We start from the raw sequence: 13,853 nt of genomic DNA on the forward strand, positions 1-13,853 counted from the left end.
GTGCTGTGGGTGTGGGGGGGTTATGATGGGGCAGGACATGGGCTGTTTCAGCCGTTCCTACCTCCAGCCACGGTAGAAGAGGCCAGAGCAGGACTGGGCTCAATTGCCAGGCCAGCTGCAGCCACCGAGCTATGTATGTATGTGGGACGCTGACGGCAGAGCTGCTGTCAGAAGCTCCTGCAGGAGCTAATAATACCCGTGCTGGTCTATGGCGAGGCTGCCTGTTGCAGTAGCTCTTGAAGAGGTGTTCCCTGCCAGCCTTCCTCCAGCTTCTGCTAGATCCTGCTTCAGCAGCATTGCTAACAACATCACGGCTGGTGATTGTGCAGTAGGCACCTGCTGCCACCATCCCCTCAGCCCCTCCAAAAGTGACTGCTGGGGTGCATACAGCTTCCAGTTTAGCAAGCCGCCCAGTCCCCAACCTACCAGCCCTCACCCGCCCGCTGTACATAGCAGAGGTTCCCAGTGCCCTCCTTAGGGAATGCGTTTTGCCAGATCCCCCAAGGTACTGCTCTGTGGGAGGTGGCTCTGCAGCTCACAAAAGCACTTTCTGGGGCTCAGTGGTCCTTCATGTCCTGTCCTCTTACTGTGCATGTGGAAGAAGAGCAGAGAGGTACAGGAGAGCCCCAGAGTCTCAGCAGAAACCTGGTTCCTTGGTGCAGCTCAGCCCCTCCTCATTTCTAATGAGCAGATTTAGTACTGCTGTGCAAACCAAGCAGCGGGTCTAGTTGCTGGGGAGCTGCTGACTGATCACATGCCAAATTGTCCCCAAGTCCCACATACACTCCTTGCCCACTGCCTCCACCTCTTGTCTACAACATGTGTGCACCTGGGGAGAGACAAGATTTCTGGTACCAACTTTAGGGCTCTGGTAAATGCTTGGGGAAAAGGAGCTGGGAATAGTGCTCCTGCCCTCCTCCCCACCAATTTTCTTCATGGCTGAAAGGCCAGTGATTTGCTTTTTGCGATCAGACAGGTTGTGGTGTCCTGGTATTCCCATGAGGACTGAGACCTTCAGAGGAAAACACCAGTTGCCCCAGTGCTAGCGAGCACCCAGCTGGTGTCAGTTTGATGCCCACAAGGTCTCCAGCAGCTTCAGCTCCGTGGTGGAGGCTGCAATGCCACTGTGTGTGGTTTTGCAAATCTCCTTCCTCCTGTGCAAAGCATCATGGTGCAAAGTGCAGAAGTGCAAAGCTGCAGGGTTGGTACAACAAGGTGGTGGGAAAAGGTATCTTTCAGATAAAGTTAGTGCTATATGGGTCACTCCCCTTCCCTCCAGCCTGCCCCCCAGTACCAGCCTGCTTACATGCTGTTTAGACAGGCACAAATTTCCTGAGGTTCCAGCCAGATGCCTTAAGACTGAGGGAAAGCCAAAACAAAATAAACCCGGTCTAGCTAGGTGCTTTCATTTGCCAGAAGAGCCAAGCAGCAGCAGTGTGGTTCCCAGCTGAATCTTTCCTGCTGTATCAAGTTCAAATTCGTCAGGTATTACATTTCCTGAAAAGAGAAAAAAAAAAAAAAAAAGCAGAATAATTCACTTAGAAATAAAGAGTAGAGCTATTTTTCCCTCTGATACAGTGAATGCAATTACCTAAGGCATGGGAGGCTGAGATAACTTACTTATTCAGACCCCACTCTCCCAAGAAACCATCATTCTGTCAGGAAGGGCTTTAAAAACCAATCCACGTCGTGAATACTAAAACATCGCCACATTCAGAACCTGTCCTTGTAATTTCCATGTACCAGCTGCAGTATCACAAGCAAAACACACTGATAGGCAGGGCAGAGTTCATTATTATCAAGGCCGTATACACCATCCAAGCTCTTGTGTTTGCTGACCCTACTCTCAGTGTTGTTGGCATCTCCTTGTCCTTCAGGAGCAACTCCCAGCAAAGCAAAGCACACCGGCACCCTGTTAGCAATGTGTGAGCCACGCTGGGCCTGGGAAAGTGTGATGAGAGAAGAGAGTGCCAAGCTGTGTCTGTCTGGAGAGCTCAACGGAGGGAAACCATAAGCCTGTGCTTGCCCCTGAATATGATGCCATTTAGGTGACACCCTCCGTTCCCACCTTTGCTGCCATTATACAATGGGGAATGGAGTAATGACTTTCAGCAATTCTATTTGAATGGCAGCAGTCCAGTTCTGGACTGTATTTTTTTTTTTTTTTGTAAGTGGCGGGGGGAGAGTAGGTTGGCAGAGGGGAGAAAGCGCCAGTTTGGTTTGTCTGCAATCCTTGTTTTGCATTGGGAGCTTTAGAGGACAGACACATTTTTTCCATCTCCACTAATCCTCCTCTGATACAGGGGATTTTCCTGCCATTAAATGATAGCTTGCGAGAAAAAAATGCCAACTTTTCAGAGACTGACTCGTATGGCTAATGGCAGCATCATGAGCAGGAGGGAGGACACAGCCACTTCCCATCTAGGTAAGCAATGTATCTAAGATGATTTCTGTTGCGAATTTTAGTTTTAACTGGTTACACTCCTCTGTACCAGCACCTATTTCTTGGGCAGATGGCCAGGCTCTTACTGTTGGTGATCTTTTCCCACCTTAGATGATAGGAACCTGCCCTTGGCACGGCTGGGAGGAAGAATGCAGATGAGCTCGTGAAAAGGTCTAGCACAAAGCTGCAGGATTCCCTGAGAAGGTCAGTGGTGGAAGAAAGATACTCACCAGGAAGGTGCCGGGGATTTCTTCAGTTTGAAAGCGTGTGAGAGAGGAGCTTTTTCCTTGTTCTTCTTTTCTAAACATAGACCTTATTGTGGGAAAATGATGCAGGGAAATAACAGAGGATGAAACTTGTCTCTGGTCTTCCTGTGTGCTTTTAGAATCCTCAAGTTCACTTGCCAGACCTGAAATGCCACTAGTGAATAATCAAGGTAATGTTTGCCATCATTTTAAATGGTGAGTATACTCTTATTCTGCATTACCCAGTAGTGTATTAGACAGATCGTTCAGAAAGGTGCAGGTTAAATACTCAGTTATTGCAATCATTGTCTCTTTACCCTTCTGAAAACCGCAAACATTTTTTTTTTTTGGTCTCTCACTCTTCCTTTCAGATATTGAATTACCATAGTATTTAAAAGAGCAAAAGACATCATCCCTGGGTGGAATATTTTTATTCCTTAATCTCACAAATATTTTTGAATTTATTGCTGTATTTCACCCTTTCTCTTAAACACACATGTCATTTGAGCCCCCTCTGTGTTAATGAGTTGGAGGCATCTTCCACCTGCTGTCACGGTGTAAAAAGCAAAGATCGTCCTTTCTGGGGAAGAGGAAGAAGTAAGGAAGGAGAGGTGGGAATGTTTCATGCTATGTTGGTCAGAGGAGATCTGGCCAACAGCAGAGATCTGATCTCCTGTGCTCTGAGCAGCAGCTCTCCTGAGGGTTCGATGGGCTTCAGATGGAGGATTTTTTCTGACTACCTTTGCAAGAGAATGAGGGAGAATTGCCACAAAGACTGCGGTGCTGAGGGGCTCCTCTGGTCTCCTATTGCCAGGGAATCATGTTCTAGCTGGATGGTCTGCAAGTGTTTGTTTTCCATATACTGCAAAATGCAGAGATACACTCTTGTAAACAGAGATCTTAGGAGTGTGCTGCAAAATGCCACTAGCAAAAGACCCAGATTTGGGTCAAAACCCCATGTGTATAAGGAGAACAGGCTAGATATGGCTTGGGTACAGACATTTCCTTTATCAAGTGATTAGAGAACAAGCAGGGAGGAGAAGGATGGCATTTGGTTATCTGCATATTCATTCCTACACTGCACAGAGTGTACACAGCCGCTGGGGGAGGTCTGGTCTGGAGGCCAGAGATGTGACTGAGCTTGGGGTAGCTGTTGGTAAACACTGAACTTGCTTGGGTCTGTCTCACACATAGGCCAGCCTATGCACATATGCCCCTCTGGATGTCACCCTGAGCCCACGCAAGCCTCTCGTTCCAGCAGCAACACTTTCATCCACCCTTTCCAGACAGCCACCTGCAGTCAGACATTTGGGAACAGGCAAATCCTTAATCTGTCTGGCCCTCAGTTTATGTAACTGTATAACAAAAACAACATATGCCCCTGTTGGCAAGCAACAGCGGGCACTGGTGCAAAGGGTGGCAAACGAGGCGAACCCCTGGGCAGCCTGCATGGAGAAAGAGCGATCTGAGGCCAGCCCATTGCCCCCCCTTTTGTCCTTGGGCTCTTCACCTATCGTCTACCCAGGGCCCTGACTGAAGGGGACTTCCCTGTAGCTATGGCTGGTAGATAAGGGCTCAGGAAAAAGAAGAGCATACAAACAAACGACAATCCGTCTAAAAATCTTTTCCCTCCTCTCGGAGTCCTTCAATATCATTTATCCTTGAAGTGATGCTGTTTTGCTAATTCTCCAGTCACAATAATGTGGCCAGGCTTGATGGGACCTGAATTTTGATAAAGAGGCCACAGCCAAAGTCCTTCTGTGATGCTCCCTCCACATATCTAAATCCCTCTTCTACATGCAGTGACCAGGTTGGTTTGAACAGAAACAGGCTGGGAAGGTCCTGGGTTGATGTCCTATCAATGGGGACCTGCCCAGCGACTGGTTTTGCAAGTCTCCTGCTTGAAGAAGCCATGGGCAGTGTAAACTCCTAAATACAGTACTGTGCATGCTGCCTTTTAAAAAGATGGAGAAAGGGCAGAGCAATTGCAGTTCGAACTATAGTTTGGTCTGCAGCCTTAGGGGCTGCAAAACTAAAAGCTTGACACTTGCTGAAGCTGATGCTTCCTGGCATATCACCTCATGAATCTGTCTTAATCAAAATGTCCATTGGGAATACAGCTGTAGCAGGCAATTGCTGTGCTGCAAACTGGCAGGGCGAGGCAGCTTAGCTGCTCGGAGCTTTCCTCTCCAGACAGTCAGCTGGAGCACGGAGGAAAGCCTGTTCCTTGTCTCAGCCTTTGGGGCTACCAGGCACGCAGCAGCTGGGACATGATTCCCTGCAATGCTGTAATAAATGTGGCTGTTGGTAAAGACGGTATCTGATGTCTTGTTGAAAAAAAAATATAAACAGATTGTACTTACATTGAAGCCAATAAACTTCATCATTAAAAGGAGTCAGTAGCAATACCACAGTTTCCTGCTAGCGACTACATGGTGTGGCTTCTGTTTTTGTTGAGCAAGCAGGTAGGATGTGCCTTTAAGACCAGTTACAAAATGAGCTCTGCCTTCAGTTCTTCCTCTCTAATGAGTTTATTTCACAGACATCTGGTTGACTGGATGTTTTTTCCCCACAAAAATGCCTGTCCATGGAGGCTGATGCCTCCTGTTCTATTTGTTCTCTGATTTCTCTTTAAAAGCCTTCTCCTTCTCTTCCTTGTACATGCACCTGTGTGGGACTAATGTGAAAGAAACCACAATAGCTGCACACCTCCCATGTCAGGCTGATAAAAGGACAAAGTGGCTGCTCCCATCAAGCATAAGTCACCGTGGTGACTGTCTTGAGAACTGGCAAAACAGTAAAAACTGTGCCGAAGGCGCAGAGTATCTCATCTATGATGAGATCATGAAGAAAGCAGTTAATTAGTTTTGCCTCATGCTGTTCTACCAGTACACGGTGGCAATGTGTTTCTAAATGCTGTATTGCATCCTTAGGAGCTGATAGTTCCCCTTGCAGTGCTGCACCAGCTTATGGCTCTGGTGGAGAGATGTTATGTTGAATGAACAAAGAAAAGAAACAAAGAAAACAAATCAAAAAGCATGAATTTGACATGCCCCAGGCAACTAACTTATCTTCCCTGCCCACTGCCAGACCAGCATACACTGCCCTCCCCTCTTCCCCACCCAGAAATACTGCAACCCATCCACAGCTGCTGGCCTTCAAAGCATCTCTGCCTGCTTCTGGTCAAACCATGTCCCCATCAGCTTGCAGAGAGACCAATCACAGAGACACTGAGAAATACTTAAGTCTAGGTGAGTCCCCTTCTTGGGGAGAGAAATTAATCAGAGGTGAAGTTCTAGATGACATCATATACATACATATATATATATGTGTGTGTGTGTATATATATACATATATATATACACACACACACACCCTCCTCAGAGTGTTTAAAAACACCGGCAGAAGATTTTTAAGGAATCTTTCATGAGAGCTCCTTGGTCAGCACTGGCGTATATGTAGTGGATAGCAATTAGCCTGGCTAGAAGGGAGGAAATGATGGCATATTTTCTTTTTCCTGTCATGACTGTTATATTTGCTAATGATGAATCCTGATTCTCTCCTCCCACTCCTCCATGGGGACGGCGTGTTCCTCTCTGACAGTGATCCTTTGGGTCCCCCATGTGCATGCGGTATGGGCCTGTGTGCGGTCCTGCCCTGCACACTGTGTGTGTACCCAGGAGCGGAGCTGCTCCGTCCTCTGCAATCATGCCGGTCTGGGGCAGATCCCTAGCGAGTTCCCCTGCGAAGCCTCGTATATCAACCTGGACAAAAACAGTATCAAGTTCCTCTCCGAGAGGGCCTTTGGGACCTTGCCTTCCCTCAGATCCCTGTCGCTCAACCACAACAATATCTCCTTCATCACCCCGGGGGCTTTCAAGGGACTGCCCAGCTTGACCGAACTGAAGATGGCCCACAACGAGTACATTCGCTATCTCCACACACGAACTTTCACTGCCCTCAGACGCCTGGTGAAGCTGGACCTGGCGGACTGCAATCTTTTCAACATCCCGGACAGGATCTTCATCGAGCTGCCTGCTCTGCAGGAGCTCTTCTGCTTCCAGAACAACTTCCGGAGGATCCCAGGTGCCATCAGGGGCATGGAGAACCTGACCCACGTTTACCTGGAGAGAAACAGGATCGAAGCGGTAGCCTATAACTCCCTGCAGGGCCTGACCAAGCTGAAATACCTGAATCTGCAGGACAACAGGATAAATGTCATTCATGAGCGAGCTTTCCAGGGCTGCCAGAAGATGGAGTACCTGTATCTGAATGACAATTTGATCAGTGAGCTTCCAGAAAACTCTTTTGATGGACTGCGGTGCCTGAAGATGCTCAACTTGGGGGGGAATTTCCTCAGGAACGTTTCCAGCACCTGGTTCAGGGACCTGGGGGAGCTGGAGGTCCTCTACCTGGACCGCAACAGGATAAGCCACATTGAGGAAGGGGCTTTTGAAAACCTCACCAGCCTGGTTGCATTACACTTGAACAGCAACAACCTGACGACGCTGCCCTTTTCCGTCTTCCAGCCAGTGTACTTCCTTGGGCGGCTGTACCTCTTCCGCAACCCCTGGGACTGTGACTGCCGCATCGAGTGGCTGAAGGAGTGGATGGAGAATTACAGGCTCGTCAGGGATATTCCCTGTGCCTCCCCCTCCTCAGTAGCCGGGATTGACCTGATGGATGTGTTCTATGAGAGATCGCCAGAAGGTTACTGTCTTGACCCGGTGGAGCTCAACATCACATCTGAAGGCCTGACCCCAAGTGAAGAGCCTTGGTCTACCACAGAGAGCAAGTTCAACAGCCTTATCTCCAAACTCTTGCTCCAGATGGGCCTTCCTGAAGAGGTGGCAAACACCACCGAAGTCTACGGTAACGCCACGCAGCTGGATGGACTGATGCATGGTGTTTCTTCTGGGGTAGGAGAGGACAGTGTTGAGGCTGCCTCCTTCTCTTTTTATGTCCCAGCACTTTTAACAGTGATTATTTTGCAGCGCAAATAGTCCAAGGACTGCCTGGTGCATGGGTCCTGCTTAAGCGTTTAGTCCCTGTACCTACCTAGTCATTAGGGAAGAGTTTGTATTGTGGGCCTAGCAGATATATCTGGCTCCAAACTCTCCCAAGTTGGGTTGGTTGGATCTGTCTCCAGATTTCCCTGGGATCTGGTAAGATCTGGTTCAAGGCTGGGTCCCAGTCTGGTTGAGAAACCTGCTCAGGGGGGTCTCAGAGCCTCCTGGACACTCACAGAGCTGTGTAGAAGATGAACATTGAAAGAATGGCAGTAGGGTTGAGTTTTGCTTAGAGAATTGTGATGTCCTCTGCTGGGAATGGAGAGATGAGGGATCTGTAAGGATGGCAGTGCGGTGCTATTTATTTCATTGGGACAACTCATGTTGACCCAACCATTGACTTTATGAGTGCAAGACAAGGCAGCAACCCAACTGAATGTGGTTTTATTTTTTAATTGATATTTTGTTTCAAAGAATATATTGTTTATATTTGTAGGTTATTTCGTGGCATGACAGCAGGGACAGAACGTCGTGATGACAAATGCAACCAGGCTTTACTAAATATTTTGTATTTTCACCATTAATGTGTACTACATAACATGTCATATTATGCTGTACTAATAAACTATGCCATCATTTTCTTTTTTATGGCATCTTACATGTTTTATCTTTGAAATCTTCAGTGAAAGCTGCTACTGTGACCAGAAAGAATTATCATGTTTTCTCTATCAGAGTACATTAATAAAATAATTTGATATTATGCTCTTATAAATTAGCTGTTCAAAAAGCATATTTTTTTTTTTGAGATCCTTGAATTACTCTGCTGCTTTTTTTGTAGGCTACTCAAACGGGTACACATGAACGTCCTTTTTATGGTCTAGAGCAAACAGCAAGCTATCTATTGCAGCATAAAGAATAGACACTTTTACTTAGAACATGACTGTGCTTACATTTGTGTTAAGTAGCAACGCTTTAAAAAGTAAGTGACTATATAAAAATACACTTCTGTGATATTTTAGCTATATTCATTCATCATACATGGCTTATCATATTATGGTATACATGTTCATATGAAATGATATAACATATACAATCCTTTATTACTGCTAAAATGTTGTGAAATAGGAATAAACATGGAAATGAATTAAAAAAACCCTTTCAAACATTTTCCTAAACATTTTTTTTTTTTTTTTTCCCAACCCCTGCCTTTTCTTGAGCAATTCCATATGATTGTGACCACCACTCCTGCCCCAGCTCGGTCCCCACAGGTGCTGAAGCAGCAGCAGCAGAAGGTGAGCTTCCCTGGCTCATGCTTTGCTAAGGTAGTGGTTCAGTATGGACAACACATTGGCTAAAAGTGACTGAGGGCAACTGTTCTTGCCTCTGCCCCTTCCCCCCATCACACATAGGTGAGGACCCAAAAATGTATGCAAAGGACAGGCCACCTGAAGATGGGCTTCAGGCATTGAACGACTGAAAAATGGTGGGCAATGTACAAATTTAACACATGAAGACTTTTTCTTAGCAGCTCCTGTTCCCTCTTACATGTGTGATTGTCTGGGAAAACTGGGGAGATAAATAAACTTTTTCAGAAAGGGCTCAGTGCTTCAGCAAAGGTGCCTTGGGTCGGGTCTGTTCACACCGGTGGGGCCAGGCCAGCCTGGAGCAAGAGTTAATGCCCTCTGGCACCCCATTGTGTCTGTGAACAACCCCAGGGACCGTCCCACAGCCCTGGACTCCTGGAGCAGCTGCCACGTGAGACAGGGAAGCCCCTTTTTTTGCCTTCACATTTTGCCAGCAAAAAGGTGGCACCTCCAGCATCCTCATGACACAAGCCTTGGGGCAGCCCGCCTTGGTCTGCGGCACTCTGTCCAAAAAGATCTGCTGCTGTCTAATTTGCACCAGTGATTTCTAGAGGAAAGCTGAGTACAGGGAAAACTGAACCCTCCCTGGTGTGATGGCTCCTCAGCAATCTGTAGCTCGACCAGTTTTTTTCCCCAGGGAAAAAAGATGCCAGATGGTTTGATAAATGCCTATTTGACCTGTTCTGTGAACTAAATTCAATAAGTTTGGATTTTCAGGCTATTTATGAATCCATTAATCTTCTTAAGTGCTAAATTCATCTGTGCATTATAAAAGGCTGTTTTTCAAACCTAGTCCAGTCCAATGCTGTAGAGGCGTATTATGTTAAGGATGCCTTTACAGGAGCAGTATTTCATCCTGTCAGGGAAGGTTTATCACTAGGCTTGACACAGATGGTGGGACATTGGGCACAACTGGTTGTATTTCACTTCCTGTAAGTACGGATGCCTCATGAGTGAATTGTTTTTATAACTCACATTTTCATTTTCTGTGCTGAAATACATTAAAGCTGAAGATTGTCTTACTCTGCAGTTACTGAATATGGCTTTTAAGTTAATTAGTGCTTCAAAGATGCTTCTGTTTTGTCTGCAAGAATGTCAGCTCTGAATGTGAAGCATCTTAAAATGTAGGTTGTAGCAGAGCTTGCACTGTCAGGTGACAGACAAGGGAACTGTATGTCATACTTTACTGTGTGACAGCGGGATCAGTGACCTTGGGCATCAGTGATTTAAATTTCTCCTGTGGTCAAATGCAAGCAAATACAAATACAAGCTGTCCTGGTTGGGGCTGGCCTAGAGTTCCCGTCGGTCTGGCAGCGGGAGGAGCTGCAGCCCCCTGAGACCCCAGGGGCTCCCCAGGTCCCAGTGCCCTCACCTGTGTGCGGGGGCGGGGGGAGCACAGCTGGAGGGCTGGGCCCCGATTGGCCAATAGTCCATGTCATGTGACATTGCGCTCACTATATAAAGGCAGGAGTGGGCCAGGAGGGGCTCTCACTTCTGGGGGTGTGGCTGTGGGGCCTTTGTGTTTGGGATCACTGGCTGGGAGCAGGTGGGTGTTGGTCGGCGGGTGGTGAGCAGCTGTATGGTACATTACCTGTTGATACTGCTGTCAGTGTATCATTCTGTCACTGTTATTAAACTGTTTTTATCTCAACCCGCGAGTCTCCCTTTGCCCCTCTGATTCCCTCCCCGTTCCCAAATGTGTGGGGGTGGGTGAGCAACTGCGTGGCGTTTAGCTGCTGACCAGGCTCAAACCATGACACAAGCCCAGCTGAGATGCCAGTCTCTATACGCTGGTTTGCTCTCCATGCACTGGTGAGGGCAAACCCCTAATGGCCTGACAGCGATGGGGTGAGCATTTCATTGATACTCGTGTGGATGTCTTTCAGTTGAAGTGACATAATTCCATGTGTCTGGGAGGACGTTGTTCTAGCTCTCACCCCGACACCCTTTCAGCAGGGTCCCAAAGCTACAAAGTCATTGCCCTGCACAGACTGTGCATCCCTGTCCCAGGTCAGACATACCAGTAAGGAAACCTTCAAAGAATTATGATTTTTTTTTTTGACTGATACGTTGGTTTTGATGGCATTGACTGCCTGTAACCTAGAAAGCAGAGAAAATGGCTGAAAACTTCTGCCAAACCAGTGTGTGTTTGGACTGACTACAAACATTTTTGGCAAATCCCCGTCTGGGAGGGTGATGCGGGTGCTCTCCAGTCCTGTCCTCAATGTGAGTGGCTGGGAATTTACTTACAGCAGTGGGGAGGGATGGTCATGAGTTGCCTGGTGTTACGATACACCTTCTGACTGAAGTTTATTCAGCAAGCCAGTGTTCCCAGACCAAAGCATATGAGGTCCTGCGGGAAGGCAATTTGTTCTAATGTATGGTACCTGTTAACACAGTGCTTCACTGGTGCGACTGTTTTTTATGCTTTAAAACAGTTGGTATTAAATTAGAAGGGAGAAGTGCTCAAAGTAAATAGGAAAAAATAAATTATCTTGTTTTGGATATCATCTTCTGGTCTTAGAATTTTGCACCCATGTTGCGTTTTTAGGGGTCATGTTTGGCATAAACACTCTTATGCTCCTTTTTTTTTTTTGCTTTAAATTTACAGCTACTGCCAGTAACCTCCTGTGAAGTGTAGCTATTTGCTATTTTGTTTATCTTGTAGATTCTTTTGTTGCTTTTCTGCTTTGGAAAGTAATATGAAGTCCAAGGCAAGAGGAATCACTATAAATAAAGATAACTTTTGTTACAAAGGCAGCAGATGCTGTCCAGCTGAGTCTCGGGAACTTCATTGCCAATTTTAAAGTGGGTCATTATATATTTTAGCTAAATCTTGTCTTTACAACATCTGGATGCTATCTCTTAAAAAATGTAAATCTTGATTTGTTGAGTTTTCCCCTGATAATTTTTGTGGTCAAGTATTCAAGAGAAACCAAATCAACTGAGTTAAAGTTTATTCCAGAAAACTGCTCTTCCTCCTTTGGAATATCTGAAGCCTGGCTAGACAATAGCCTGTAATGATCACTGCTGCCCCAGTGTGAGCTTCAGAAGATGGGCTAGATGGATAAGGAAAAAATACTTTCTAGGTATATGAAGCATACCCTTCTAAATGCCTGCTTTTATAGAGTCAAGGTATGGGTTTGTTGCACAAACGCTAATAATATTGGTCCTTCCTTTCCCCCAAACCGAATCTGACAGAGACCCATGGAGTTTGAAGAATCTGTTGCAGTGACCTCCAAATCAGTTTTAAAAGAGCTTTATGGAAAACGTTAACTATGGAATAAAGACCATAAAAATAAATAATAAAAATAAGAAGCATCACAATTATTACTGCAAAGAAAAACATGTAGTTAATTTTTTAAGCATAACAAAATAATCTTAATACTGAAAATGCATGAGGTCTAAGAAGCAACTGTGTCAAGGGACACTACCAAGTGGCCAGCTGTTGGACCTGATGAAGAAGCACCTATAGGTCAAAACCTAAACATGCACAAGATCAGCAGTAAAAGGTCTCTTTGTCTTGGAGCAAAGCTGGTCTTTTAAACAAATATAAATATGAATACAAATATGGCAAATAAATAGATATTTCTGGACAGAGTAGATGTTGCCCAATGGCTGCTTCTGTTGACCCTGTGGTTACTTGAACCAGTTTGATCTTGTAATCTGTGGTTAGTTTTAGCCTTGAATGTGAAAAGTTCATTACTTCTGCAGTTTTTCTCACCTTTGACCTTCACCACATCCTTTGTTTTTTTTTTTATTGTACTTCCCTCTTCATCTCTCTCTTAAGGACTGATATAGAGTTAATTCTTAACTGGTGCAGCGTAAATCTTAGATTCCCGATGAAGAATCCCAAGACATTTTAAAGAGACCTACAACTTCATTATCTTTACTATACTCACTGGTCCCATTGTTCACTTTACATGCATAACCTATTTATTTGCTTTTTTGGATTAACAGCTAATTGCACTTCATGCTTGTTCAGCATCTAAGATGGGGGTTTTGACCTGTAACAGGAGCTTCTTGATGTAGCTATAGGATGTTTGCAATAAGACAAGCTTAAGCTGTCCTTCTGCCCCCTCCCTCTTTACCCCACCCTCTTTTCCCCGTTTGCGACTGCTTGTTCTTGTTCCAAGACAAAACTTGCCTGTGCCCTCATCGTGCTGCTGCAGCAGGGCTGGCTGTGCTTGACACTTGTTCACTGAAATGTCCCAGTTAAAAGCAACAGTTGCCTCCTCCCTCTTTTTTGATGGTTAAGAGCCCAACTTTTTCCCCTTAAATTTTATGAGTCAAGATGGGCATAAGTAGGTTAAACTGGGGACCATAAGAAGAAAGTGTAATTGCTATATCTGAAAGAAGGTCAAGCTAAATTGGAAAGATCAAGCTCGATTGCTGGTTTGCACTGTATGATTTAGTTGTGCTGGCATGGATCTGGTGCGAAAGTACAGGGAGAGGTGTCCTCTTTTTTTCAGGACCCAAATTAATTAACAGTTGAATTTAAGAAACACTTCATCAAAATAGGCCCTACACTATAGTTTAAGACATACTGTGAAAATGTTCTTACTCTAGGACTTTTGTGATTAATTCTTGTCATAACTTAGTGCAAACAGGTTTTTTTGAAGGTGACATCATTGCAGCTTGTCTACCTCCTCCCCCATCTCCCCTGAAACAATACATGAGCAGCCTCTGAGTTGGTTACTTATGTGCTTTAATTAAAACGATGAGTAACAAGTAAACATCTAATAACTGCTCAGATTTGACTGCGTACTGTGACAATGACTGCTGGGAGTTA

The 13,853-nt window shown here is 45.6% G+C and overlaps 1 protein-coding gene across 8 annotated transcripts in view; it reads left to right on the forward strand.

Moving 5' to 3' along the window:
• The window catches only part of NYX (nyctalopin), a 29,683-nt gene extending 20,854 nt beyond the window's left edge, over nucleotides 1–8,829 (forward strand). For 2 of the 8 annotated variants that reach the window (XM_042788938.1, XM_042788939.1), the window contains exons 2-5: nucleotides 973–1,228; nucleotides 2,359–2,425; nucleotides 2,555–2,904; nucleotides 6,292–8,829. In XM_042788938.1, the coding sequence (XP_042644872.1) occupies nucleotides 2,883–2,904; nucleotides 6,292–7,691 (1,422 nt within the window). In that variant the 5' untranslated portion in view covers nucleotides 973–1,228; nucleotides 2,359–2,425; nucleotides 2,555–2,882 and the 3' untranslated portion in view covers nucleotides 7,692–8,829. Of the gene's footprint in view, nucleotides 1–921; nucleotides 1,229–1,523; nucleotides 2,426–2,554; nucleotides 2,905–6,291 lie in introns of those variants that run through there. The other 6 variants (XM_009974879.3, XM_042788941.1, XM_032994513.2 and 3 more) reach the window with 6 other exon arrangements.
• The last annotated feature ends 5,024 nt before the right edge of the window (nucleotides 8,830–13,853 follow it).

The sequence above is a fragment of the Tyto alba genome, unplaced genomic scaffold, assembly GCF_018691265.1.
Source record: "Tyto alba isolate M040663 unplaced genomic scaffold, T.alba_DEE_v4.0 Super-Scaffold_14, whole genome shotgun sequence".
NCBI classification, from domain to species: domain Eukaryota; kingdom Metazoa; phylum Chordata; class Aves; order Strigiformes; family Tytonidae; genus Tyto; species Tyto alba.